The sequence below is a fragment of the Ischnura elegans genome, chromosome 7 (assembly GCF_921293095.1).
Source record: "Ischnura elegans chromosome 7, ioIscEleg1.1, whole genome shotgun sequence".
NCBI classification, from domain to species: domain Eukaryota; kingdom Metazoa; phylum Arthropoda; class Insecta; order Odonata; family Coenagrionidae; genus Ischnura; species Ischnura elegans.
Window position 1 is genome coordinate 5,106,399 of NC_060252.1, and position 26,980 is coordinate 5,133,378.

The 26,980-nt window shown below is 39.8% G+C and overlaps 1 protein-coding gene across 4 annotated transcripts in view; it reads left to right on the forward strand.

The window, feature by feature from the left end:
* Positions 1-26,980, forward strand: part of LOC124162216 (gamma-aminobutyric acid receptor subunit beta-like) — a 138,114-nt gene that overhangs the window by 32,392 nt on the left and 78,742 nt on the right. For 2 of the 4 annotated variants that reach the window (XM_046538673.1, XM_046538675.1), the window contains exon 2: positions 840-943. In XM_046538673.1, the coding sequence (XP_046394629.1) occupies positions 840-943 (104 nt within the window). Of the gene's footprint in view, positions 1-839; positions 944-26,980 lie in introns of those variants that run through there. The other 2 variants (XM_046538674.1, XM_046538676.1) reach the window with 2 other exon arrangements.

The window sequence follows — 26,980 nt, forward strand, 5'->3', positions numbered from 1 at the left end:
GTAACTCTCGCCTCCACCAATCACAGTAGAGTTTTAAGTTTTCCTTGGGTTTCTGGTCGAAGAGATCAAATGGGGTTTATCTTTAATCAGTCCAATTGATCTAGAAATTGTGACGCAAAATAATCACTCCAAAGCTCTCCAACGTAAAAAATACACTTTCTGACATCATGTATGCAAGTTATCATAATGGGATATAATTCGAGTGTGTTGAGTAAATTTTGAGGACGGGCTCTTATTTATCACGAGACAGTTCTTCTCGTGGAATTTATGAATAATCAAGCCAGCTCAGGATAATAACAGAAGACACACTAACATAAAAACATTTTAAACTTACAGCTTTAATGCAGACCTCCAGACAGTACCAGAGATTTAATTATCTGAAAAGCATACTGTGCGTCCATCTTACAATCTGTCAACCGGTGTTGTTTCTCTCCACGTTCTTTTTTAGAAGAGAAGAGATGCTCCATAGAAAGGAGTTCGTCCGTACAAGCGTGATCATAGAGAGAAATAGCGAATAATAGGGCCTATTATATGCGTTTCAAGCATTCCTCAAACGTGATGTCAAAAACTCTGCTCAAAGTGCGCAGTCGACAACGCATCGCTCTTCGGGAGCAGAGCAATTAACTTCTTCACAATACCATCTCCTGTTTAGATCGAACGGAACAGCATTTGAAACGATGATGGAATGAGTTTTTCTGGCTCATTCCAGAGAGCTGCGAGGCTATCCTCACAGCAAGCGTATGAGCAGAGAATTGGAACTTTTCTCAGGGTGATTACTCTTAGCGATACGTTTGAGCGCTCCGTGACTCACCGTGACTCTTGTCTCCTCTCTTCCGCAGCAGTTCCATGCAAGGCACGACGTCCGACCGCCTAGAGAACGTGACGCAAACCATTTCCCGACTCCTCGAAGGATACGACATCCGGCTGCGGCCAAACTTCGGAGGTGAGTACCAACCACCTTCATCCAATAATGCCCGCTTCGATTCTAATCAAATGCTCACTTAATCAGCCCACGCATTGAGACGACGGACACCTGGAAAATAATTAGTGTAAAATCAGTAATGATTAATGCTAAATACGAACTTAATAACATTCATTCCTGAGAAAAAAGATATGGTATTCGTAAATATGAAAAAAACACTTTATTATATTGCTCTACGGAATTTCGTGTTCATAAAATTAGGTTCTGAACGCTTATTTCACCAAACATTACTCGTACGTACAAAAATCTCGATGACATCAATGGTATGCAACATGGTACTTACATTTTTTTATTTGGTAATGGATGTCAATTTGTCGCAAATATGACGATTATGCTGTATACCAATGTAAATCTACAAAACATTGGTGTAAAGGATGTTATGTCACTCACAGGAGTAATAATTGAAATGCATTCAGTTCTTCCACACAGCCCCATATTTCGAGATGACATGAAGGGAGAGAAAACGGGGAAACAGTCTCCTCGGGACGGGTTTTCTTTCCTCCGGAGGCAATGATCACGATCGGCAAGGGAAGACGTGTCTGCGCAACTTCAGACGCGATCCCCGCGACGGATTTCAACACATGCGGGAAAGAGTTGATCACATTACTCTTGGGAAAAAAATAAAACTTAGATTGAAATAAATTTTGATTTGTTATAAAATAGAGAGTGCTGCAATTGTAGGCATATCACGTTCGTTAAAATGAAAGCAGTCTAATGATTGGCTAAAATAGCCGGAAAAAGTGCTAAGTAACATAAATGCGTGAAAATAAATCATCCACTTTCCCCGTATTCCCGGATTTGATTTATAATCGTAATGGCTGTTGGATGGGTCTTCTATACGGTGGTAAAACGTTTTCTACAACTTAATAGGTCAAAATTATAAGTCTATATATATCAACCATTCACAAACCTTACCTCTCAAGGTTTCATCCAAAAGAAAAGTATATCCCAGCTTCGAAAATATTTAATATGATAATCCTAATTAATTATTATTGCACCACGATTATTAAAATATTGTCTTCCACGGATTTTGCTCACAAAATTAGGCTCGAAATGCCAATACCTATGAAAATTTCAATTTCTCGCAAACATAAATATCATAATGATATACTAGCGTAGTTTTTGGAAAATAAACTGGTTTTAAATGTATCATGAAATTGGAGCAGAAATATTCCAAGTAAACGCAGTTTTTCCTCACGGTGACATTTTGGAGGACAGAGATGGACAAACTGATCGTGGGGTTGGATTTGCGGAGGCGACGATCATCACGATCGATAAGAGATGACGTGTCTCCGCAACGAATGACGAGATTCCGCCTTCGACTTGCTCCCGAGGCGAATCAACTGATGCGGTAGAGAATTGATGAGGAGGGCTTGGAGCGTAGGATGTCGTCAATACGAGAGAGGCTCACACAAAGGAATAAACTAAAGGCGATGAGGACAATTCTCCATTCGGCATAACGCAAGCATGATTACAACTCATTTAATTTGTACGGGATGCATACCATTTTCATTGCCAATTCTTGCACAAATTATATGATGATATTATCGACGAGTTCACTACGAGATGCTTTCATCATAAAAGTAAAAGAAAAATAAATATTAATATCCCTCACTTTTTTATAATTTTCCACGACTGACTTCAAATAATTTCACACGTCTTTTTCAAGAGCTTTCTGAGTAACGATGCATTACTATTGTATTGTTTGGATTGGAATTCCGCGAAATTTTTCACTGTCCGACATCAGGAGACTCCGGTACCGCAGCAGTTCATACTTGTTTTCGTCCGCTGTCCTCATAAGGCCTACGGTCATTTTGATAGGTCTTACAATTCTTGTCTGCCATTTGTTACTTAAGGTTCTTTTTTTCAATTGGCTAGATTAGATATAAGCAATATTTCCACTTTCATACTTAAAACGAGCGTATATTTCATAGGTTACGATATATAAAGAAATTGTGGTCAAAGAGCGACGTTTTTCTAAGGGGCAAAAACAATTAAAATAAGCTCTCTATTGCCCAAAACCGTCTCTATAATTTACTTTCTTCATATGCAACCAAAAACACCCATGTTCCACGATAACAATCAATTTATATTTAATTTCATAACATAATGAATTTACGAAAGATAATTAACTGCAGTAAATTACGTTTTAATTGATAAAAAATTACTTAAAGCCAGAAACATTGAAAACGTATAGTTAGATATACCAGTATCTGAGGAGATCTATCGTACTTTTGGGTTCATATGGAACACTAAATATTTCGGTAAATTTTACCGAACAAGTAGTGCAAGTAATGCAGTTCGATAAATACTATCAACATGACACCCATCAGTTCGCTATAACAACTAAGATCAAACGCATAATAAACCCGAGGTAGCGTGCACTTGTGAAGGATTTTCCACCCAGAAAAACATTTCTCTGATCGAAAATCATAACATGAGGAGTTCAGTGTAAGTTTTCGCAAAAGAAATGCAATAAAATCGGAGAAAAATATATCTGCAGGGGGCATCTAACACAAATATTCTACCTAAAATATTGGTAACATGTTTATTAATTATTTCCCTGATTGCGCAACCATATTCTTGAAACATGAATAAGATGTGACTGAAGTTTCCCTTCGTAAGCTTACGAGAGGATGAACTATAGAATTAGGCAGGTTCTGAATAACAGCATCGAGCGATATAATGCTTTTTTGCAGCCTTTTCACATTGATTTAAGTTGACTATAACGTTCAAGGTCCTTGGCATGAATTGGGTCAAGCGTAACGAATTTTATCATGCAATTATTCATCATGATCGCGATGATAATAGTTCCGTGTTACCTCTCATTAAAGTCTTAATGTGTATGAACACACAAACATCTCCTTACAGTTGCAAAAAAGTTTATCCGATTTTCCACCGGATCATGTTCTCCATTTCATCACAGATTAAGCCTTGAGGTTACAAATGCTTCATTTTTCGAAAATACCTCTTCGATAAATAAAATAGAAATGAACGCTTCTAAAATTCCACCAATGAAATGATAAAAATACTTTTGAAATGGGTACATGATAAAGAAAAGACGAAGGAAAAAATAAATATTTATCGGAGGGGGGGGGGTGAGAAGCCAAGGGATTTAAGTAATTTTTTTCCTAAGCAGAGTTGAGGGACAGAAATTCACATAATGCAGGGTGCATTCAGAAAGTATTTCTATTATTTTTTAACGTAATTTATTCAATATATTTGCGCAAACACTAAATTTTTCAAAGCACTGTCCTAGGGCCTCTACACATTTTTCCTGCGATTGCCATGATAGGTACTCGCCCAATATAGGTAGTTCTTTGGACACCTCAAGTCTTCGTCACGGCCGATTGGATGACTTCTATGGACGAAAAATGGGTTCATTTCAGGGCTACCTTAATCTGAGCTGATAGAAAGAAGCCTGCTGGGGTGACTTCTGGGCTATATGGAGTTGGGGCAGCGTTTGAACCTCGTGTTTTGCCAGGAACTCGCGGACTCTTAGAGCCTCGTGGCAAGGATCTTTGTCGAGATGGATTAACCAGTTAGCGGAGATGTCTATTCTCGTCCTGATGACCCTTTTTCGGAGCCTTTCCAGCACTCACATGTAATAGGCAGCATTAACTGTCTTTCCTTGAGAAATAAATTCCTTATAGACCACTGCATTGTTGTCTAAAAAGACAATGAGCAATTATCTCACTTTTGATTTGCTCATTTATGGGATTTTTCACATATTCCCGGCCCTCCTTAAAGGACTATGATTACCTCAAAACTTGTGAGTAGGACAGACCGGAGTCCCTGTAAGCCTTACAAATCGTTTTGCTTGTCTCCCGGGGAGATTTTTCAGTTTAGCACAGAATTTAAACTTTGCTCGATCGTAATTTCCATTTTTTCGGTGACACTGCCGGCGCATAGAGGTCTACAATAACTGACACCCTGCCCCTCTTACAGCTTGGAGAGCACTGAAATTGCTTCCGTTGAAAAAAGCTTAGCTTTGATCCCCACCCACTTCAAGTGGTTTGATCCCATTCCAACCAATAGGAGCGTCGCGAGAAATTCAATTCCATTACTTTCGGAGCGCACCCTGTACAAATGCACAAAAACTTGTTCACCAAAGGATACGAGTGAGTCTCCGATTTGCGATGACATCGAGTGGAAGATCAAATGCACTGCTGAACATTTAGTTGATCCCGTTTGCTTTTCTCGCCTAATTCCTGCACCCAACTCTGTTTAGAAAATAAATCACTATTTCCCCTTGGCTTCTCACCCACTCATTTAACTTTTGAAGGACGTCACACGCGATTAATATAACTATTATTATCAAATTTAGAATGAAAGTTTCGACTGTTTCTCGGTCTTCCTCGGGATGTGAGGATTGATCAAGCAAAGCCAGTCTCTCCTCCACGAAGGCGAAGAAGAGGGTTCTCCTTTTCTCCCATCATTCACACAGAAGTATCAGAAGTAAAACAAAACACGTATTTGTGGCGACGGTAACAGGACAGGTAGCGATGGCTCGAATTGGACGTGCCATCCAAGGAAATAAACAACATTTTAATATTGCCGCACGGTTGAAAGGTAATTAATTCAAATATTGTCGTAATGGTATCATATTCTCTAATTTTCCACTCCACTGCTATTGCGCTGTTGTCATTACTAACGTCGCATTCGTCCAATGAGATAGATATGCCCTCCTCCCTATTCATCTCCCCGTATTTCCACATCTGAAGGAGAAACTTCAAGTTGCCACTTCCTCTTGAATTGCTCGAACGCAGTTATTTTGGCATTGCTTGCACACGGCTTCATGCTTCCGAAGATTCTGTATCTGAACGTTGATAGGGAAGGGCTGTTCTCTCAGAAACGAGGTCACACCGCTGGTCTACAAGGTCTGTTCAAAAAATACATAGACTGTTTGAATTTTGGCGACCCAATTGGTTTCAGATAAATCCGCTTACTCAGATAGATAACGGGAGAGTGAACTCTACGGCCTGTGTAGATAGGTGAATGAGACGAGAGACTCAAATGGCCGTAAAATTTGACACCGCTCGTAAAAAATCCCTTAACCAGAATACCCTCCTGTGGCAGTTTACGGGAATTACTCCCACGCCAGGGACTACCACAGACACAAGCACACACCCCCGAATGGACACCTTCGCAAGGCTGTCAGACCTCGCTAAGGTGACTCTGGGTTGTAAACTGGGACCCTTCGAAGAGATGGATGGTCTCTAATAAGGATTCCAGGTCATTACGCACACGCACTTCAATTTGAGAACCCTGTTTGATTCACATATCAGCTGCTCAGTTTTGTTTTGGCGTGCATAATTATTTGTCGCTTAGCAACGCAGCTGTTTCTGATGTGCATTTTGTGTTGTTTGGCGGATTCAATGATGAGTGACTTGAACAAGCAAAGAGTTGCTGACAAGTTTTCTGTTAAACTCGGAAAATCTGCGAGCGAGACTTTTGACACGCTCACAGGGTTCTCAAATTGAAAGTCCTTATTAGAGACCATCCATCTCTTCGAAGGGTCCCAGGTTACAACCCAGAGTCACTTTACCGAGGTCTGACAAGGTGGCTTAAAATGACAATTCTACGAAGCGTGCGACATTTTTTAAGTGGCATACGAGTTTTAATGATGGTCGTCAGCCAATTGAAAACGATGACCGTTCTGGACGTCCTTCCACGTCAACTGACGACTCACATGTCAACCAAGTCAACACCCTGGTCCGAAAAAATCGACGTATGACTTGCTGAAGAGAGTAGGATATCAATTAGTGTAAAGAAAGAAATTTTGTAGGAGAAATTAAATATGCACCGCGTTGCTGCGACATTTGCTCCACGTCTGAAGACGGAAGACCAGAAGGCCCATCGCGTTTAGCAGTAGCTTGGCAAGGCAGTAGCTTGAACGTTCAGGAGAAGACGAAACCTTCTTCTCAGTAGATATAACGGGTGATGACCTAGCTCTTCGTGACTTCTTCTTGTTCTTCCAATTTAAAAAACCTTCAAAATGAAGGATATTTGAGACGATACCAGAGATCAAGACAAATGCGACGACACAGCTGAAGAGTAGCACAAAAGAAGCGAACTCCAGGACTGTTTCCAAAAGTGGAGAACCCGTCGGGATAAGTGTATCCGTGTTGGGAGGGGAGGACTTTGAAGAGAACAGAACGTGTAACTCGTAAATAAAGTGTATTTTAAAGCACTGCAGGAACAAGTGACTTTGTACGACGTCACGCGCACGGGTGCAAAGTTAAATACACCAAAGGATGAAGTTCACCATGAAAGAATATTTGACTTAGCCGGGATTCGAACCCGGATCTCTCGATTGCCTGTCAGGCGTGTTAACCAGTTCCACCACCAAGCCATTTTCTCAGAGCGAACTTCAACCTGACCGGCAATCGGCAGATCCGGGTTCGAATCCCGGCTAAGTCAAATATTTTTTCATGGCGAAATTCATCCTTTGGTGTATTTAAAGTATATTTTGTTTTATGACATCAGACTACGTATTTTTTAACAGACCTCGTAGATATCAAGAGGATAGTGCATATAGAGCTAACTCGCTACTCTAACTGTAAAATACTTTAAATTCTATAAATTTTTCCCTCAAAGAGTTACTTGATTAATAATTTTAATATACATTCATCGTAAAGAATAGCGGTAATCTAAGACATAATTTTTTAATAAACCATGCCTCCTCATATCTCAATATCATAGTTACTTTTTACCGGTTGATTATTCATTATTATTTGATTTATTTTTTTCTCTATAATTACTGCTACGCATATATTTTTGAGGATTTATAAAGTATAGATAACACTGAATGGTTAGAGTAGAAATGAGAAACGCATGTCAAGTCGACAATTGGACTTCACAGTGAATTTTCTTTTCCAAAAAAAGCTTTTGATAAAATTTGAAGAAAAAAAAGAAAAAATATTGCGCTCCGAGGGAATACCAACCCTCGGATCTGCGGAATGCAGGTCCTCGATCAGGTATGCAACCAGATCATGCACACACCACCAAGCCACTCTTTCCAAAGGCGGCAAGTTTTACCGGAAAATAATTCCACGCCAGAAGTCCACGTTGTGTCACAGGAGACGGAGTTCGTGCTTTAACTAAGTCACTGTCCGAGTAATAAACACAAATTTGTCGCCATTCCGCAACGGACGATTTCCAAAGCGCTGAATATAAGTGACGGGGAAACGGGCACTGGTGAAGAGTTATATCTACACCGAGGAATTCAGAATTAAACAATCGTACGGCTTTATCGGGATTGGAAATCAGATCTCCCGATAGCAGTGCCGGTGCTTTTGACGATATCATCTAAGTATAGCACACCGTTTGAGTCACATATATTGTGATCGTATCGTACGGAGATACGATGTACGCAATAAGTGACAGCAAGAAAAGACAGGTAAATACCAGACGGTTTACACAAATAAACTCGTCAATCAAGGAGAAAACCGTTGAGTAACAAAGGAACGTCGCATGGATTCGCTCCTCTTTCGAAGATAGCGAGAAATATAAAAACGAGGAAATGCGAAATGAAAAGGACTCCAAACTCATATTCATGCAGGAGGTAATAGCGAGATAGTCTGACTCTCCGAAAAATATATTTAACCTTGCACTAAACAGAGAGCTAGAATAGGAAAATAAGTCCGATATTTACTGAAAACTCGGAAGGATATGAAGCAACGAAAAAATCGAGAATATTTAAAAAAAAAAAAAATAATAATAATAATGGGAAGAGGGATGCGGATATGAAAATCTGGCAGGCGAAGGACAAGAGAAGGGCAGGAAATAGATTAAAGAAGGAGCTGGGGGAGACATTCGCAAGCAAGACGAAGAGCAGCAAAGTCGGCTCCCACTTAAATTTATAGTACCCACTACCATGCTATGCACATTTCTTACTTTTATAGCTGTAGGAATAATTTCAAAATATCTTGAAAACAAATAACAAAATGTTGGCATAGAATTTCAATCACTGGCCTAGGATTTTTTCACCGACTTAACCTGTAATAAATGAAAAGTAAAGATGCTCCCAGGTCTTAAGTTTCTCGTAGCTTTGAATTATTTCGAAGCATAAACCATTGGATAGTGGAGTGACGCAAAAGGGATCAACGCTCGAGGGGCACAAAATTGCACGCGCAGCGGCGTTTTCCCGAAGAAAATTCAATTCCTGTTCCTGAGGATGGAGCGACGAGGCCCTGCTTTCCTCGAGGAGCTGTCATATGACTCGCATGGTTTTATAATTTAACCTTCGACTTTAACACCGGAAACATTCACGTGGCAGGCTAGAAGCTAGAACACCTCTTTGTGCCGGGAGACCCTCCCTATTTTTCCTCGAGAATTCCATCAGCAATGCTTAAGGTGTTGAAAATTATAAGCTATCTCAGGACTCCATATATTAATAATAATGTTTCATTGGGATATAATGAACATTTGTCATTTGCGAAGAATGTACAAAGCGTTTCTACATAGTGCTCATTACTCACATTATTGTAAGTAAAAAAATGAAGAATTTTGAGTCGTGCTCGATATCAAACACAAAGACGGCGACAGTGCTTCCAAAAAACATCTTGTCTGGGCTGTCCACCGGTTGGAAGTCTGAGTTGGTACCGACGTTTCCAAAAAGGAGTTGGTTTTCGTCTTTAGGGCGAGTGATCGATGGAGATTTTCACCCGGTGGACAGCCCGAGGTCAATTCGCCGGAAAAAGACGAGATCATACTTCCTTAACATAGTATATTAACTCATTATAACCGAATGTTGCTTCAAAGCAACACCAAAATTATATAAATTTTCAGCTCTATTTAGGAAATTTCTAAACTATGTATTATTTTGTGGTGTAAACTTTAATGACGAAATATTTAGCTACCACGATAATTATGAATAAGTGCAATATTTTCTTGTTTTCAAAATGAAAAAAATTTAAATTTGATTTTTCCCAAAAGCAGGTTTGGGTTAGAAAGGGTTAATTAATTGAAAAATGGTTTCGATGTTGCAGAGAGTTCGCATAAAACGGTTTGAGGTGCCAAATACGTGAGAAAAAAGAAAATGAGGAAAATATGTATCACGAGAACAGAGCATGTATACAACATAAACAATCTCTATTTATCGAATGAACTCGAGATAAATAAAAAACCTATTTAAAATGTGTTGCTTGGAGATAGACTCCACGCCAACTTGTTTACATCCCATGGAAAGTCCTCGCCTCGCTCACACAACTTCGGTAAGGACCATCATTCACACGACCCAAAGTGACCCAGTGAAATGAAGTTTTGAAATTGGTCTTAATGTATACGGCACTCGAAAAAATTTCATTACACTGCAAATAACTTCACTCATATATCTTGAAATCATCTCTATTACGCTGATGATTATTCCCCCATCTCAATGTCACGAAATGATTATATCTTTCTGCTCTTCATGCTTCCTTTTTCCGGTTTAGGCCGTGCCGGCAGAGCCACGAATAACTGATATCTCAGTACTCCTTCAAAAAGAGATTATAACTTCTCCTGCTTCTCTAGCGGTCCTCGGCTCCTTAACTACGATATTAAGAAGCTTCCGAGACGTACAGTATTCCTTAACATTGCATATATGTTGGTATTCGTTCACTTAATACATTGATGCATTATTGTACCGCAGGGAAAAACATAATCGGACAAATGAAACCTAAAATTTTTTTCCGACCGAAGTGCTTCTCAGAACTACGTGCTAATGTGTTGGATAAAATCACGTAAAAGGCATCATCATTCACAGCAATTGCTAACTAGTAGCAAATTGATAGCTGGGAAAATCATTGCATAGAAATTTACGGTACAAACGAACCAAATACTAGCAGCCTGAGAAAAGTTATTTAAGACATTTTGATAGCATCCCAACAATGATCTTCACAAAAACATGGCTACTAATTTCAAACCGATGATAACCGAAATTCGGTCTTTCCGGCCTCAACATCTCGAAGGCTACTTCGATGCTATGGTATACAACTATTGGAAATTCGAGGCTAATTGTCTTTGAGATTTAGAGTTCATTCGATGTGAAGGGAAGCGATCGATCGTTTCCTTCCTCGTCAAGTGAACTCTAAATCCGATTAACTTGATGATTGGCTCTTTCTAGAACGCCGCAAAAAGTGATGTGCGATTCACGGACTGACTCGCATTCAGGCTTTGGTTCCGGATGACCTGGGCTCGCCGCTATCCTCGCGGCTCTTTCAGGTCAAGTGTCGCGAGATTCAGATTCAAGGAGCTAGATGAGGCATTTACGTAACCTTCGAGGTGGACGGAGTCGAAATGCAGAGGGACTCTTTGCCATGTCACCTCCTTCAATTCACTCTTTCAGTACCGCGCAGTTTCGCACGCTAATTACATCACACCTCCAACTCGCTGAAAGCACTGGCCATTATTACAGCCATATATATTACCGGACCATTGAACATCTAGTATCGTGGGAAAGAGCATAACAAGCACAAACGATCATGATCAAAACGGCTTTCGGAATATGAAACTTGACCAATGACAAAAACTTTTAAAAGGCTAACTGCAAGAGAGTGAAGTAATTCGTCCAGGCTTAACTTTGTGGAATTTTGCAATGTTCATAATCTTAATTACTCAATTTCTATCATTAAATTAAATTTAAAAAGAAGAACTTTGTGATTTCACATTAATATTTATTAACGACCATGGTTTCAACGTTAGACGTCATCATCAGGTGAACTCTACAGAGGTCCATCACATCCTTTTATACCAGGTTAGGAGGGGGAGGGAGGAGGGTAATTAGGTTGAGCGGATTGGTCAACAGAGAAGAGGGAGGGGGAAAAAAACTTGGTCATATGGTATGGAGGAAGTTAGGGGGAGGAGAACCTCTGTAGAGTTCACCTGATGATGACGTCTAACGTTGAAACCATGGTCGTGAATAAATATTAATGTGAAAGCACAAAGTTCTTCTTTTTTAATTTAATTATGAATCGCTTTCACCAAGTTACGCCTCAAACAATCAATTTCTATCGACAAATGTTTATTAAATCAACCACCGGAATGGGTTTCAACACCATAGAAGTGCAATCTAGCCAGTAACAGAATATGAAGAGGCCGGGATATAAAACGGGTGATATTACTGAATTTTTGTGGACTAAATCAATGTTATTTTAATCCTGAATTGAAACGAAATTTTAGAGAAAATGTTTGTAAAACCTGCCGGTCAACTATATGGATATTTAATAGGGGTCACAGACATTAAACGCCTAGAACGGCTGTGTATTTAAAATTATAATTCAGCGATTTATTCGACAGCCGCATCATTACAACAATACATCGCAGGCCTTTGCCACTGGTTTCTTTTTTTAATTATTGTAAACTATTATTTTTTTACTTCATGCATAAAACACGACTTCTATAAACTTTATTTTCCGCAACGATTTCTCGAACCCTGATATGATGTCTAAATTCATTTTACTATCTTCATCCAAAGCTCTGGGAAGTTTAACCATAAGTGTAGGAAATACATTCTTTTCGATAGTTTTTTAACTATTAAAGTTCCACAATTATGGTCTGTCAGTATAGCTCTCCATTTGTTTTTTACAAGTAGCGAAGACTGAAAAATCAAAGGGTTTGACATAAATGATTGGACGATGGCGTAAGAACACAAAACGAATCAATCGTCAATCAATAGCATTAAAAGGCATTCCCCAGTCAGCACAAACAAGCACATGTTCGAGTATCTCTTCTTCCATATCCTTGCTCAATGCCGTATGGCGCCATGGATTCTTTGAATGGCGACACTTCACCTTACTTTCAATTGTCCTATGTGGAATGTTATACTTTTGGGCTGCTTTTCCACGGCTCAATTCATTACTAATCTCTGCAGAGACAGCAAGTTGCAGCGTACTGTCATCATAATTTCGAAACATTCGGCCTCCCAACTTGGTATTAAAGCGTCTTGGCATTTGAAAGGCCTATAAAATGAATATGAAAAACGCACCCTTAGGGAAAAGTGTACTGGTAGTGGGGAAATAAAAATATTGTCGGTTGGCATAGTTGTCCCATTTCCACCAAGTTTCCTGGTGCAACATTGCCAAGTTAAATTATTAAATCTAAATACAACAAATATTTTACCATTTAAAGCGATTCTGAAAGTAAATTATATGCTCTATTGAACGATACCAGAAGATATTACTAACTTTTGAGTAAATGGGCGAGACACTTAAATAGACTACCAAAATATTCAGTTTGGCCCGACAAAAACCAAACACTAATAAAGACCTGCAAACAACTTGTATGAATACAAGTGTGTGGAAAGGCTATCACTCAATATCTTGTCTGAGTGATGAAAACATAGGCCCTCTCTCGGATAATTAGGGAACTTAGTAGGGCACCAAACATAATATTTTTCAAAACCTGGCAAAGTTGCCCCACTTGGCAAAGTCGTCCCGGTTTACGGTATAACAATTAATGCAAAATAAAGAAAAATCAAAACGAACACTTTCCAATTTTATTTTTAAAAAGCAAAGCCTTCAGTTTTCACACAATTGATACCCAGAGTATTGAAGTGAAAAATGCCAACTTTGAAGAGTAATTACACACAGTAATTATTTTAGAGAAAATTGTAGACATCTAGACTGGATGGTTGTGACACGTCAAAAGGGTGGATTATGACCACGTGGCAAGGGTGAGATTGTCCCACTTAAAAAAATATGTTCAAAATTTCAAGAAAAAAATTAAAATAAAAAATGAGTGTTTTATCATATATCTTCTGCAGATAAAAATATCCTCCATCTATACATATTAAAGAGGATGTCTGTTTGTCGGCCCGCTATGCACTTCCATACGGCTGCGCGGACTGCGACCAATTTTTGTTGCATCTGACGCTTTCGAACCCCGTGGCGCTACTTTCGATTGCACCCTTTGTGTCGTTCTCTTAACTGTTTTCTTAAGTCACGTCATACAACTTCTGCGGTTGGAAATACTGCTGTGTAGGCACATTTCTTGACGCGCTCTAAAAGAAAACATGAAACTTCTGCGATGTGACCATGGATTCTAAGTTCCAAGTTGGCCGCTTCTCTGGGTGCTATCCTCCACGAGTTACGCCGTGTGGCGAGCTGGTTATCTATAAAAGGGGACGTCCGCTTGTCAGTCCGCTATGTCTTTCGATTCGGCAGCACGGCATAGAAAGCAAAGCTAGTTCGTGGGCGCATCTCATGCTTAAAAAGTCCGTAAAGCTACTTCAGGTTGCGTCCGACGCATCCATTGCGTCTTTTTCTCATTACCATTTGTTACGTCACGTCATACCACTTCTGTGATTGGACATACTTCCGGTGAGGCACACCTCTTGACGCGCTCAAATGGAATACGTAACTCAAAGGATTCTACAATTCACCATTATGCTCTTGGTGCAAACCTTTCTGCTGGGAAAATACGTTTTTGGTCAACTTAAGAGCAGACAATCAATGATGTGGAGCGGAATATATGCTGATCCTCTGCGTGGTAGACGGAAATAATTTTTTTCCATTGTTTGCCATTAAATATCTACACCATCATCATACCTGCTTTATTTCTTTACCTAAAAATCCTGCCACGTGAATATGAATCCCAACTTCCCCGAGCAATGCCGAAGTTCCTGCTAGATTTTAATTTAAGAGAGTTTTTTAAGCAAAATTAACGCAACAACATCCAAAATTGAAGCAAAATCACGCCATTTGACGGCACTGAGTCAATATTTTTTTGTTAATACCGGCTTTTTAATCTCCGTTCAGTAAAAAAATACGCCCATAGTTTTCTCAATAACGTCCTTTTCCTTCGCAGAGTCATGTCAAATGTTCCATCAAAAATGATGATCTAAGCGAAGGAATCTACGTACACGCTAAGGGGAACAAATTTATCATGTAAAGATGATCTCTGCATTTTCTGAAGATCCTATCGGGGTGCCTAATCGGCTATCACATTAAAACGAAATCAAGAATGCCTGAGACCCCATCAACGGAGGTTTAACAGCAATTTTTAAGGTGCTTCCTTTATAATCCGCTTACAAAAATCGCTTTTCCACCTCACTGGCATCAGAACATCCTGCGATACGAAGGAATTAACACAGAGCTTAAACAAACGCGAGCTAGCGCGCGTTTTTACCCATATTATCCGGCTTAGCTTATCGCCCAACGATGACGAGACCCCTAATCGCCTTGTGGCACAATTAGTCAATTATTCCGATAAGAAACGAACCCTACAGAGTGAGCGCACCAAATTATGATGATGCGAGCAAAAATTACAAAAATTTTACGCTCAAAATTTGTATATTCGATTGAACTTTCACTGGATTTTGACCCTGCATTGCCCTCACGTATCAGTCATCAGCAAAATTAGACAACGCCAGCTATAATTTTAGATTACCTACGACACGTGTGCACTGAGACATGATAATATAAATATAACAAAGAGTTGAGTAATTGAAAATAAAAAGGTAAAAAATGTTATATTACGTGTATCAATGAGCACGCATAGGTACAAGTGGAATTCCACGACTAAATAAATCAGAACGGTAATATTTAATAAACTCGTATTACCATGAGATTCCTCTTAGATGTTTTCACATTACTTCTCTTGCATAACGAAATACAGTTTGTACTAATTCCCACTTGAACTGTTAACGATGTACACTTCTCATTCATATATTTACGGTATTAAAAACGTTTATGCAATTTCGCCAGCAAATGCCAGGTATTATCAATTTTTATGAACCATCAATAGGTCTGTGTAACTTTTTTTTATAAAACTCTCTATTTATCGATGAAACATTAGACATGAAATTTACATGCAAGTGTTAGAAATTTACACTGACTTTCTTCTAGAGACTGCATTCACATTTACGATTTCTGTTTTAAGTATTTCGGTACACGGTGATAACTGTACGGAGTCACCTGCCATCCACAAATTGTGCGAAAATTTGAGAGAGAAAACCATTCGTCTTTACCGGAAACCCGGTCAAGGCGAATGATTTTTTCTCTGTGGATATATCGCACAATCTGATTCCTAATTTAATTAAGTAACCAAAATATTAGCACTGCTGGTTATCCTATTGTCTCCCGCCGATTTCGAAACACCACAGTTTTACTTTCTCCCCAAAATCCATAAACCTGGAAACCCAGGCCGACCTATCGTTTCCAGTCGCAATTCACCCGCTGAAAGAATAGTAGACCCTAGTAGACTACTATCCTCTACTCTCCTCGATAAAGCACCTTTGATGTGGGACTTGAGTGGGTTTGTTTTTCGTTTCGGCTTCGGAGAGGGAGTATATCGACTACATCCGTTCACGGTTAAACACAACGTGGGTGTTCGAGGAGACGTTCTCGCCATCGGATTGTTCCTCGTCGCCATGGTGATTGTCTTGAAAGGAGATAAGTCAGTATTTTATGAGAAAAAAACTAGCTGACACGGCGAACTTCGTACTACCTATTAATCACTGAAAAGTTTAATTCAATCTATATACAGACTGTCCCAAAGATCGTGTGTCATTTTTGACCTCTAATTTTAGTAACTTCCCCTCGAGTAATATTCCTGAAAATTGGCATACTTCTGTGGAAAGGTCCTAAGTTTAGTTGAGTGCAAGCAAAGTTTTACAATTTTGACCTTTTGACCACATATGTGAGCCCAAGCCCAAATTTTGAATTTGCCTTATGGGGTTTCCAATGCTAAAAAAATTCGAGATAGAAAAAAGTCTGAATTTCATTGAACATGACGTCAATTCTCAGGTATTCGGTCACGAGGAAACCGAAGAGAACACTTTTATTTGCGAAAATTCAACCGTTGACCTAGTGAGGTCACAGTCAAGGTCATAAGGGTGGCAAAAAGAATAGGATACCAACAAAGGTGTCGATCCATGGGTTTTAAAGGTTGCCCGAGTCATTGGTATTGTCCAAATACTCGTCTAATACTATTTGACCTGCGGAGGTCACAATGGGGGTCAAGGGTCTTAGAGGTAAACGTCGGGCCATCGTGACAATCAGCGTGTCGAACCATAGGTTTTAAAGGGTGCTCAAGTCAGTTTTGCAGTTTATTTATCAGTATTGTTGATTGTTTTTACCTCCGGAGGTTAGAATGGGGGTCAAAGGCCATAAAGGTATGATTTGATATATCAAGGAAATGTCTCCAACCAAAGGGTGACCAAATGAAACGCGTAGTTCACATAGTATCCATTTTGTTAACACTCTGCTAACCTCCTGAGGTCATAAGGTGGTCAACATTCCCGCAGGTGTGCGCAAAAATATCCAGGCAATCAACCCGCCAACGGAAAGGTTTTTAAGGTTGCCCAAGTTCTCATTCCGAGGATTCCCATAATCCCAACCGATATGCCCTTTGAGTGAAAACGAATTCAGTTTTCATATCGTGTTACATTCGCGATGACGATTTTCAAATCACACATTGGAAATTGAATTCGCTGAATCTCAAAACTTATATTCCGAAGCATCAGCAACCTTCAGCTGTAAATTGTGGGGTGGTAAACCAGGCACTGCCAAGAAGTTTAAAGTTTCAGATGGATAGTTGGAGACTTCGTCTTCGTTTGTTACACATTCAATATATTTGAGCGTATGAAGAGTAGCAACGATTTGATACTGAATTACGAAGTTTAAATAATCCATATCTTCGTCTTTAACCGTCAAAATTGCGCGCTCACTCAACCATTTGTGCTTCTTGTGGCCATCAATCATGTTCGGGAACACTTTATTGATGAGCTCATCTTTCGATGAAACGAAATGGCAAAAATTCCCAGGGAATGAAATCAATCCGCTCTCGAGTTATAAATGGTGTAACTAACACGATATTCTACTTTATTTTATTCATATAAGATTAGCCACTCCTCTTTCGAACATAATTTCAAATTCTGGAGCGTGCCTTGTATAAAACTCAATGATATAGCATTACGATGGTTTTCAACCAGAATCGCGCATTACGTTTATATTCACCTATTGTATTTTTTAAGTGTTCAACTATTTCTCGGTGATTGCAAATAGTTTTTACGCTTTATAAAATTGTGATTCCAAATTTTTAATTAAATGTAAATTTCGCTGATAATACTTGAGGGAAATATAAGTCAAATATCCAATGATATTTAACTCAAATAAGCTAACTTCACAGAGAAATTTTGTGACGGTTTGGAATTTTCTCTCGAATCATCCACTGACTAATTCCTAATTGTGTTAACGATGGTTTTGCTACTACATCTCATCGCTGCGAATATCTAAAAACAAACTTCCTCATTCGAAGTGTTAGAAAAATGTACTTCTCCAACCTCTGGTCTATTAAGGAGAATTACAGCTTTGTAATAAAAAAACACATAAAATAGCATAACGATACAAAATTTAAACAATGCCCTCGAGATTCTTCATTATAAACTAAAGCATAACTTCAATGACCTAATCTTGCACTTCACTAGTCCTTGTCACGACTAAGATATGTTGATTATTCACGGTAACAGAATAATTTTTCTCTCTATCGATGAAAAGTGTGATGATTTACTGTTAACATTCACCATGATTAAGAGGAATGACACGGACGTAGAAACTTTGGCTATCATCGCCAAACTTTTCTCGATGAAATTTCCGGAGATATACATGGCGTGACTCTTGAGGTTAACGGAAAAAGAGTTCAATGATAAATTACTGCAATCGACACTCCCCTCTTTGCGGCTCCATCCTCAACACCTCGACATTTTAAAAACCTTTGCTAATGGATTAACGGATGCAGATATACGAATAAAACCAGAGCAGCTAAGTACTTCAATCGAAGCCAATCGATGATAAGATAAGATGAGGTAATCAGTAACATAAACAAAGGGGTATTTATTACTGCACTTATGAAAATATATAGTTTTGCAACAAATTATGTAGCATTTATACCATTTGTACGCCGTTAGCGATGGAAACTCAGAATTACACGTTCGAATAGACGGCACAGAGAAAATTAATTTTGGCTTTGACCATTTCCTTATTTTTTCCTGCCTCCAATGCAAGGGCACCTACCGCAGCAGCTGCTTTTTTTTTAGAACCGGCGCGATCTCTTCCATCTGGTGGAGATCCTTTGAAGTGGGTGCTGTGTGTTTTGTTTTTCCTCTCGCTCACGAGGCGAAAGGGACAAAATCTGCTCACAATCGCAGGCACTTGGGTGGGCTCGGATGCTGCTACTTTGTTTTGTTCCGATTGTCGCCATGGTGACAAATATGACGATTCACACTCGCTAATGCCCGTTTATAGAATAAAGTAGCAATGACTTTTAATGCACAACTAAACGCAAAATTAGATATACAGCTTCCAAGCTATTATAAAAAATAATAATGTTACTCGGCGTCACGTATCATTCAGAAATAACAGCGAACTCCCTCACACAAGGTAATAAAGTGAGTTCAATTGTTTCTTAGCCGCATCGATGGAGTTCAATCCTCAATCTCAAATTATAAATATTGTTGCACCTTCGACTGGAAGAGAGGGTAGTCGTGCCACAGCGACTGTTGTCTTTTTCTACACAGAACCAAAAAATGGAGAATATGGAAGTAAGCAGTAAATTAAAACCTGATATTTTTATCAACCACAAAATAACTTTAATGCTAAATTGAGTGCCAATGAAAGCGTGAGAAAGAAACAACACTCTTTAGGTGACTGTAACGATTGGCACGCTCCTCTCGACTAAGCGAGTTTGATGTGAGCGGGTTTTACCTTCTGATTCAAGAACAAGGGCGTGTAGAGTGTACTTATCCGTCCATGATCTATGGGCGTGGGTGGTCTGCGCGTTGAAGTGGGCATTCCCTCCGCCGGTCCCAGCATCGACTATTTCTGAATTTCGACTGCAAGCGTGCGTGACGCGAGTGGAGTGGGAGGTGTAGCAGCAGAAATAGCCGCGTGACATATCCACAAATGAACGACCGCAGCACAGCCCACCCATCCACGAGCTCACCGCACGCACGCATTCATTCATTTTTCGATACCAATTACTCGCGCATTGAAACGCACGATATTAACTTGAAATGTATAAGTACAGTATTCGCTTCGCGCGCTGGATTTGCGTGCTGCGCTCCCTGTCGCGTGCTGTTAGTGTCTGAGTTTGAGAGTTTCGTACATTTTTCAGTGGTGATCGAGGGGGGCATTAGTTTTCGAAAAATTACCGCGTAGGAATTTTGATTTTCTGCAACCATATTGCTTTCCACGCCTACACTTCATCTCAAAGAGAGTGCGAAAACACTTCGTAGTGTGTGTGTGTGTTGCGGGTTTAGCAACTTAGGAGATCCCTATCCACTCGTTGTAGTCTCCGGAAAATAATGGTTCGAAATTTCGACTCGGGCGAGTGTTTGCAGAACCGCTGCCGTTGGACTGAGGGAAATAGCGTGCTTTATACGCCTTCGTATGTAGAGAAATAATACGGCAGCGTGCGAGAAATAATAAGGCGCCTTTCATTATGTAAATAAATATCATGCCCGTCACCGGGCTATTGAGTTGTTAGCAAATGAATGCTGTAATTGAAGTCGAATCACGGTAGTAACAAGGTATGGCGCAAAGGTCGGCTCTGATATCTGGAAAAGGTGCGAACTTAGATGTTTAAAGATAAGACTCGCCACATTTTCCGTGCCCTTAATTCATTATAAAACTCGTTGGATGCCGTGAATGCGGGCAAAGCGTTTAATTGCTAATGCGAATAGTGTCTGCTTTCAATAGCACGGCCGTATAACTCTTCGGCTTTGGTAACTCGGACGTGAACGTGTGTATGAGAAACTGCGAGGAAATCGCATCCATGCATTTGATAAATCCAGCCCCTTCTCATTGCCATGGACCAAACTCCAAATTCCTAGAGAGGGACGATTGGGAACAACCACCCCTTCTAACAATCAGACTTGCCCCTCCCTCCCTCTCGCTATCGCCGCCGGGGGCAATATTCCATCGCTGACACCTTCCGTCCAGTAACCTTCCCTCGGAACTCGGAATGAAGGGTCGGGAGGGAGGGGATAATAAGGGTCGGCTCCCTCCTCTGTCCCTCACATGGCCTGGCTTCCCACTCGCACAATTCTGCACACAGAGACGTGCTTGCGATCCAGCTGTCAAAAACTGAAGCGTTGTCACTACCAGCAGAGAGACAATAATTTAGGAGGGGGTAAGGAATAATATTTTAATCATCGTTGCCGGATAAATTAGGGGTCGGAACTCCTCAAACACGGTGGTGTGGCAACGTCATCTTCGTCTCAGATGCATACAGAGCAGCCTAGAAAATTATCAATTCAGAGAAAACTTCAAAAGGGACTGCGGTCTCAAAATTATCCACACATGGGATCTTGATTGAACGAGTAATAAAAATTGAAAATTCTTCTGCCCCTCTTATTCCAACCTCTTCCCCTCCACATTCCATAATAAATATGACACGCAGCGGTATTTAGAGGAGGCGACTCACATTTGAGGTAATTTGCCCCATATGAGCTGGAGAGACAGACATCTAAAGTTGGCGTGAGCTATGCTGCCTGCTATTAACGAATGGCGCCAAGGGGACCACGGCTGAACGTCCCATCCGACGGATCGAGTACTGAACTTGAACTGCCCCCCACAAAGCACACAAGCAGATCTGTGAAAAAGCTCCACCGCCTGAATTTGAACCCGGACCCACAGGGTGAGAAGCCACCGCACCAACTCGATTCCGTCCCTACACTCGAAAGTTAAACGTATTGCCTCCTCAGAATTAGAGACGAAGAAACTTCGGGAAATCGCCGAATCAGATACAGTGAGATGCACGCAGAAAACGACAAATATAAGACTCTGCTCTAAATCGGCAGAAATCCTCACGACGATATCGAAGTTTTCAATACGTAATGCAATTTAAATACACTCAATGTTTTGCAATTTTAAATTGTGGAATCTCGAATCCATGGCGTAGAGAATGAATGAATGAATGAATACACCCTCACCTCTCTTCCGTAACAAGCCCCTTTCTCCTCCTTCAATCCTCCTCCCTAAACACTAGAATGCCCAGCTGAATCAATGTGACCCAAAAGAGAATATTTGCGTTGATTATTTTGAAAGGGAGAACAATTTTAGACTCATATTTCACGACTTTTAACTATTTATTTTGCTTCACCACTGTGCAAAAGTTAGGCCTCATATTATTTTTTTTTCTCATCACTTACACCTTCCATGCCCGGATGGCTCTTTATAACCCAGACTATCAAATCCATTTGAAGCCTTTCTACTGTTCCTTTGTGTTCAATGTGACGGTGTACTTTATACTGATTTTTTGTAAAAAATGTTCCTAATTTTTTTAACCTGATAACATTGAAATTCATTGTACCTCCCAAACCCATCAGAGTGATAGGGATTCACAAATTTGTGGAAGCTACATTCCCATAACACCATAGAAATTGTTGAACAACTACAATTTTAATATTTTTCGTCTAATTAAATTTTCTACTACCCTCCCAAATGCTTTATAAACAATATTAATAAATAAACTGGGAAGGAATTAAGTATTTTGAGTAAAATATGCAAACACAGCCATATTGGGTCAAATTGACCCCCTCGGGCATAATAGGGTGTAAGGATTGGTCGGGCATGCTAGTGTTAAACACAGGTTACACGAACGCACACACCACGAGAAATGAAATTGTGAGTTTGGGGTTGAGCAGATAGAGTAGTGTGGGATTCGAAGCACGGTTTTCCCGTGATGTCGAGGAGTAAATACGTGAGGGCGACAGCAGGAGTGATGCATGCATCCTCTCAATTAAAGGCGAGCGTGCACCTCGCCACCGCGCGCTCAAACTACTCCGAGGGCGGTGCTGCTCTCAATGGCTTTTGACATGCGGGGGAGGTGGGGGGGGTGTTGCTGGCGGTGGGTGGGGGGGGGTTGGAGTTGGCGATCGATGTGACTGACGAGCGCCCCCTCACTCCAATCCCTTCTGCCCAGCATCACGAATTCCTCGTTTGCATTTTCAAAGAATTTCAATGGGCTCGATCACGAATTTTGTTTCATCCTCGATATAGTTTAAACACTTAATGGACCCGTGATTTTTCCTTTTCCGATCCGTCACCAACTCCTCGAAACATTCATGACAAAATATCACTGGCCTTAACCCTTGCCCATATAAGTTGATGACGTCGTGCCGAGAAAATTACCGCTTCTCACCCGCAATTCGATCTCGCGCGAGAGCCTCCCCTACTTCCTTCTGGTTGTGTTCACTCTCACCGGAGATTTTTCTCTTCAAATCCTAAGACTGAGTTGAATTGAATTCGTGATTACGTCACTCATGAAAAATGGGCTGAATTTTTTTGCAGTTTTTTCCTTAAAATTATGGCCGAATGGGAATTTTATTTATTTCGTCGCGACTTACCCTTCCCGCCTTCCTGCCGAATTCTTTCAATGAATTCAGATTTTTGGCCTCAGTGGATGACCCAATTGTCTACATTCTATTGACCATAGTTCTACTTTTTAATTGGAGGATGATCGCTTTAAGTGACAACTGGCCAATCTATTGACTCAATGGTAATATACGAAGAAGAATGTTGCGCGGAAGAGACAACAACATATGTGAACATTTTTAGTGATTTTCTGATATATTTGGTGAGGTTGTTTTCGCCGACGTTTGGACCAAGTAATGTTCTTCCTCGGGGCTTACATTATTATGAAATTAAAAAAGATGCAATCCGTCGGTATGAGCGATATTACAAAAATAGAAATGCATACATATGATAAACAGTTTTTAAACTACAAAAAACAATTCGAACATTGAAAAATGAAAATACTTTAATTGAAATATATTAGTGTAATTTACTTTTATGGCGCGTCGTTACATTGCTACAATTTATTGCAGTACCATTAATTTTTAATTGATATGATAAAGGATGACTTTTTGCCAATTGACGAAATGATATACGAATGTGTACACATATTTATTGATAACGTAATCATACTAAGTAAACTTTAAGAAAATACTTGAACACGTTCATGTTGAAATATTCTAAAATTCCAAGCAAAATTTTAAAACAAGGCAAAAATAAATACATAAGACTGTAAAAATTCATGGCATTCTTCGCGTGTACTAGTATAAAGAGGGCGGCTGAATGGTCTGGGATATTTAAACTTGCGTAGCTTTTGCGCGCTCTTTTCAAAATTCCTCAAAATAGTGGTCTTTTGCGCCAAATATGGTCAATTTTAATTTAAATATTTCAACGGCTATTATGTGAATATTGAAAAACGTGTTATGCTGATGACCCTTCGTTTTATTTTTCTCATAATTCTTCTGTTGTAGCCTACTTCATCTCAGCCTTAATTCACAGCTAAATGCACATGCCGGTAATGACCAACCTTTTCTGGTTGCTGGTTTCTTCCAATTCTTAGACCAGCATCACCATGAGAGCACGAGTTTGAAATTTTTAAACGTACCACATAATCATCATCACGCATCCATAACAATCCTAAGATATGTGTGACCCAGCTCTCCACTCAATTCTCCGATCAGCTATTTTTTCACACCTACGTATTTCTTCTCTTTCACAGCTTTCTTTACCAGTTCCATGTAATTTTATTAGAGACGTTCCTTTTCCATTTTTACCATCTATTTGTCTTCATCAGGCCATCATGTCTCAAGATTTGACCTATAAGGTTGTTCTGTCTTTTTATTAAGGTTTTCATGAGGCTTCTCTCCAACTCTTCTTAGGACATCCTCATCACTAACTCGGTCGATCCATTTGATCCTCATCATTCCTCTGTAGCACCACATTTCGAAGGCCTCTATCCTTGCTTTCTCCACTGCGGTCATTGTCCATGCCTCACTTCCGTATAAGAGCATACTCCAAATGCAGGATCTTATACATTGTTTCTTTACTTCCATATTTAAGTTTCCCGCTGTAAGCAGGTATCCCTTTTGGTGGAATGCTCTCTTCGCCTGGACTATTCTGCTGATAATTTCTTTCTTACTTCTCCCGTTGCTAGTTATCCTGCTTCCCAAATAATAGAATTTATCCACCCTATTTTACTGTCAGTCTTGACGTCTTCTCTTCTGCTGCATACTAATATATGGTTTTATTTTTGTTAATAATCATTTGAAGTTTACCCATTACCCTACCCGTGTTAACAAGAATATTTTTCAAATCCTTCTCTGTTTCTGCTTCGACGGCTATATCATCGGAAAATCTAAGAATGCTTAAATTTTCTCCATAGGCATTCACTCCCAAGGCCTTTTCTTTAATTACATTAATTCCTTTCTCGATGTAACGTTGAAAATTACGGGTGATAAAGCACAGCCTAGTCTCACTCCTTTCCTAATGCTTGCTTTTTCACAGCTGGGCCCTGATTTTATCACCGCTACTTGGTTTTTGTATAAACTGTGGATAATATTCTGTCATTGTAAAGAAATCCAATTTCTATTAGGATTCCAAGCATCGAGTTCCAATCCACGTTGCCAAAAGTCTTCTTTAAGTTCATGAACACAACAAACTTCCCTTGTGCCTTTGCTTTTTCTGAATGCGAATTGGTCCTCATCCAGATACTATTCTGCTCTTCGTTCTATTCCTCTATGGATGATCCTCGTCAGTTTCTTCGACGCATGTGTAGTCAGGATAATGATCCTAAAATCATTGCAGTTCTCCACTCTTTTCCTCTAAGGAATAGGAATTATAATGTTCCTCTCGAAGACCTTTGGTATCTCATCTGTCGAATACATTTCACTAATTATTTTGTATAGCTGGTTCAACGTCATCTCTCCTGCATTTTTAATTAGCTCTGCGGGATTATCATCAATTCCAGCCGCTTTATTTATCCGAAGGTCTGTTACAGCCGCATCAAATTCTGATTTTAAAATTGGGGCTCCCATATCATCCTCATTCACTTCCCTCTCGTTTTCGATAGCATTCATTCTGAGGCTGCTTCCTTTGTACAAATCTTCCAAATATTCCTAAAAGCCTTCCAAATATTCCCTCCATCTCTTCCCTTTGTCTTCGTTTTCAATCATTAGTTCTCCATTTTGTCCCTAAGGGTATTACATCTCACGCCCCTTTCCTGAAAGTGGTTCCTCACTATCCTATAAGCGGCCTCTACTTTTCCATGTTTAAGATTGTTTTGTACGTCTTCACAAATATTTTTCATCCACATTTCTCTAGCCTTCCGCGCTTTACGACATATTTCTCTCCTTATTCCCTTGTAACAATTCTGTCCTTCCTCTGTTTTCGCAGTCTTGTATTTTCTTCTTTCTTCAATGAGATCTAATACTTTCTGCGTGATCGATGATTGTTTTCATAACGACTCTTCTTTTACCATGTACTTCCTTAGCTGCTGCCTGCAGACCACTTCTAATTGTTTTCCAACTCTCTTCCACTGATTTATCGGTATTCTCCCCTATTCCCTTTTCTACAGCTTCTTTAAAAGCCAGTTGATGCTGAACCTCCTTCAATTTTTCAACCTGCCATGAATTTTTCACGGCTTTCTTCAATTTTTTAAAATGTAAGGTGGCATATGTTATAAACTAAGTTATGATTAATATCGATATCTGCCCCAGGATAACTTTTGCAGTCCTTCACCTGGTTCCTGAATCTTTGTTTCACTAGAATGTAATCGATTTGGAACCTTCTAAGATCTCCTGGCATCTTGTACCGATCTCGATGTTCCCTCTCGATGTAACTTCCGCTATATCTTGGTAGACATCTGCTACTTCTTCATCTTCACAATCTGATGTAGGCATGTAAACCTGCACCACTATAGTAGCAACGGGTTTAGTATCTATCTTCACCATTACTATCCTTTCATTAAACTGCCAGTAGCTTTTAACACTCATCCCGGCGCTATTTCTAAGCATTATTCCTACTCCAGCATTACCACTTAGCGATCCTGTGCGTATCATTCTGTAGCTTCCACTACATAAGTCTCCTTCCTGGGGCCACTTCATTTCGCTAATACCTTATACGTCGAGGTTCATTCTTCGCATCTCCACCTTCAAGTTCTCTAGCTTACCGCAGGTACGAAGTGATCTAACGTTCCATGTTCCTATGCTTAACTTTCTATCAC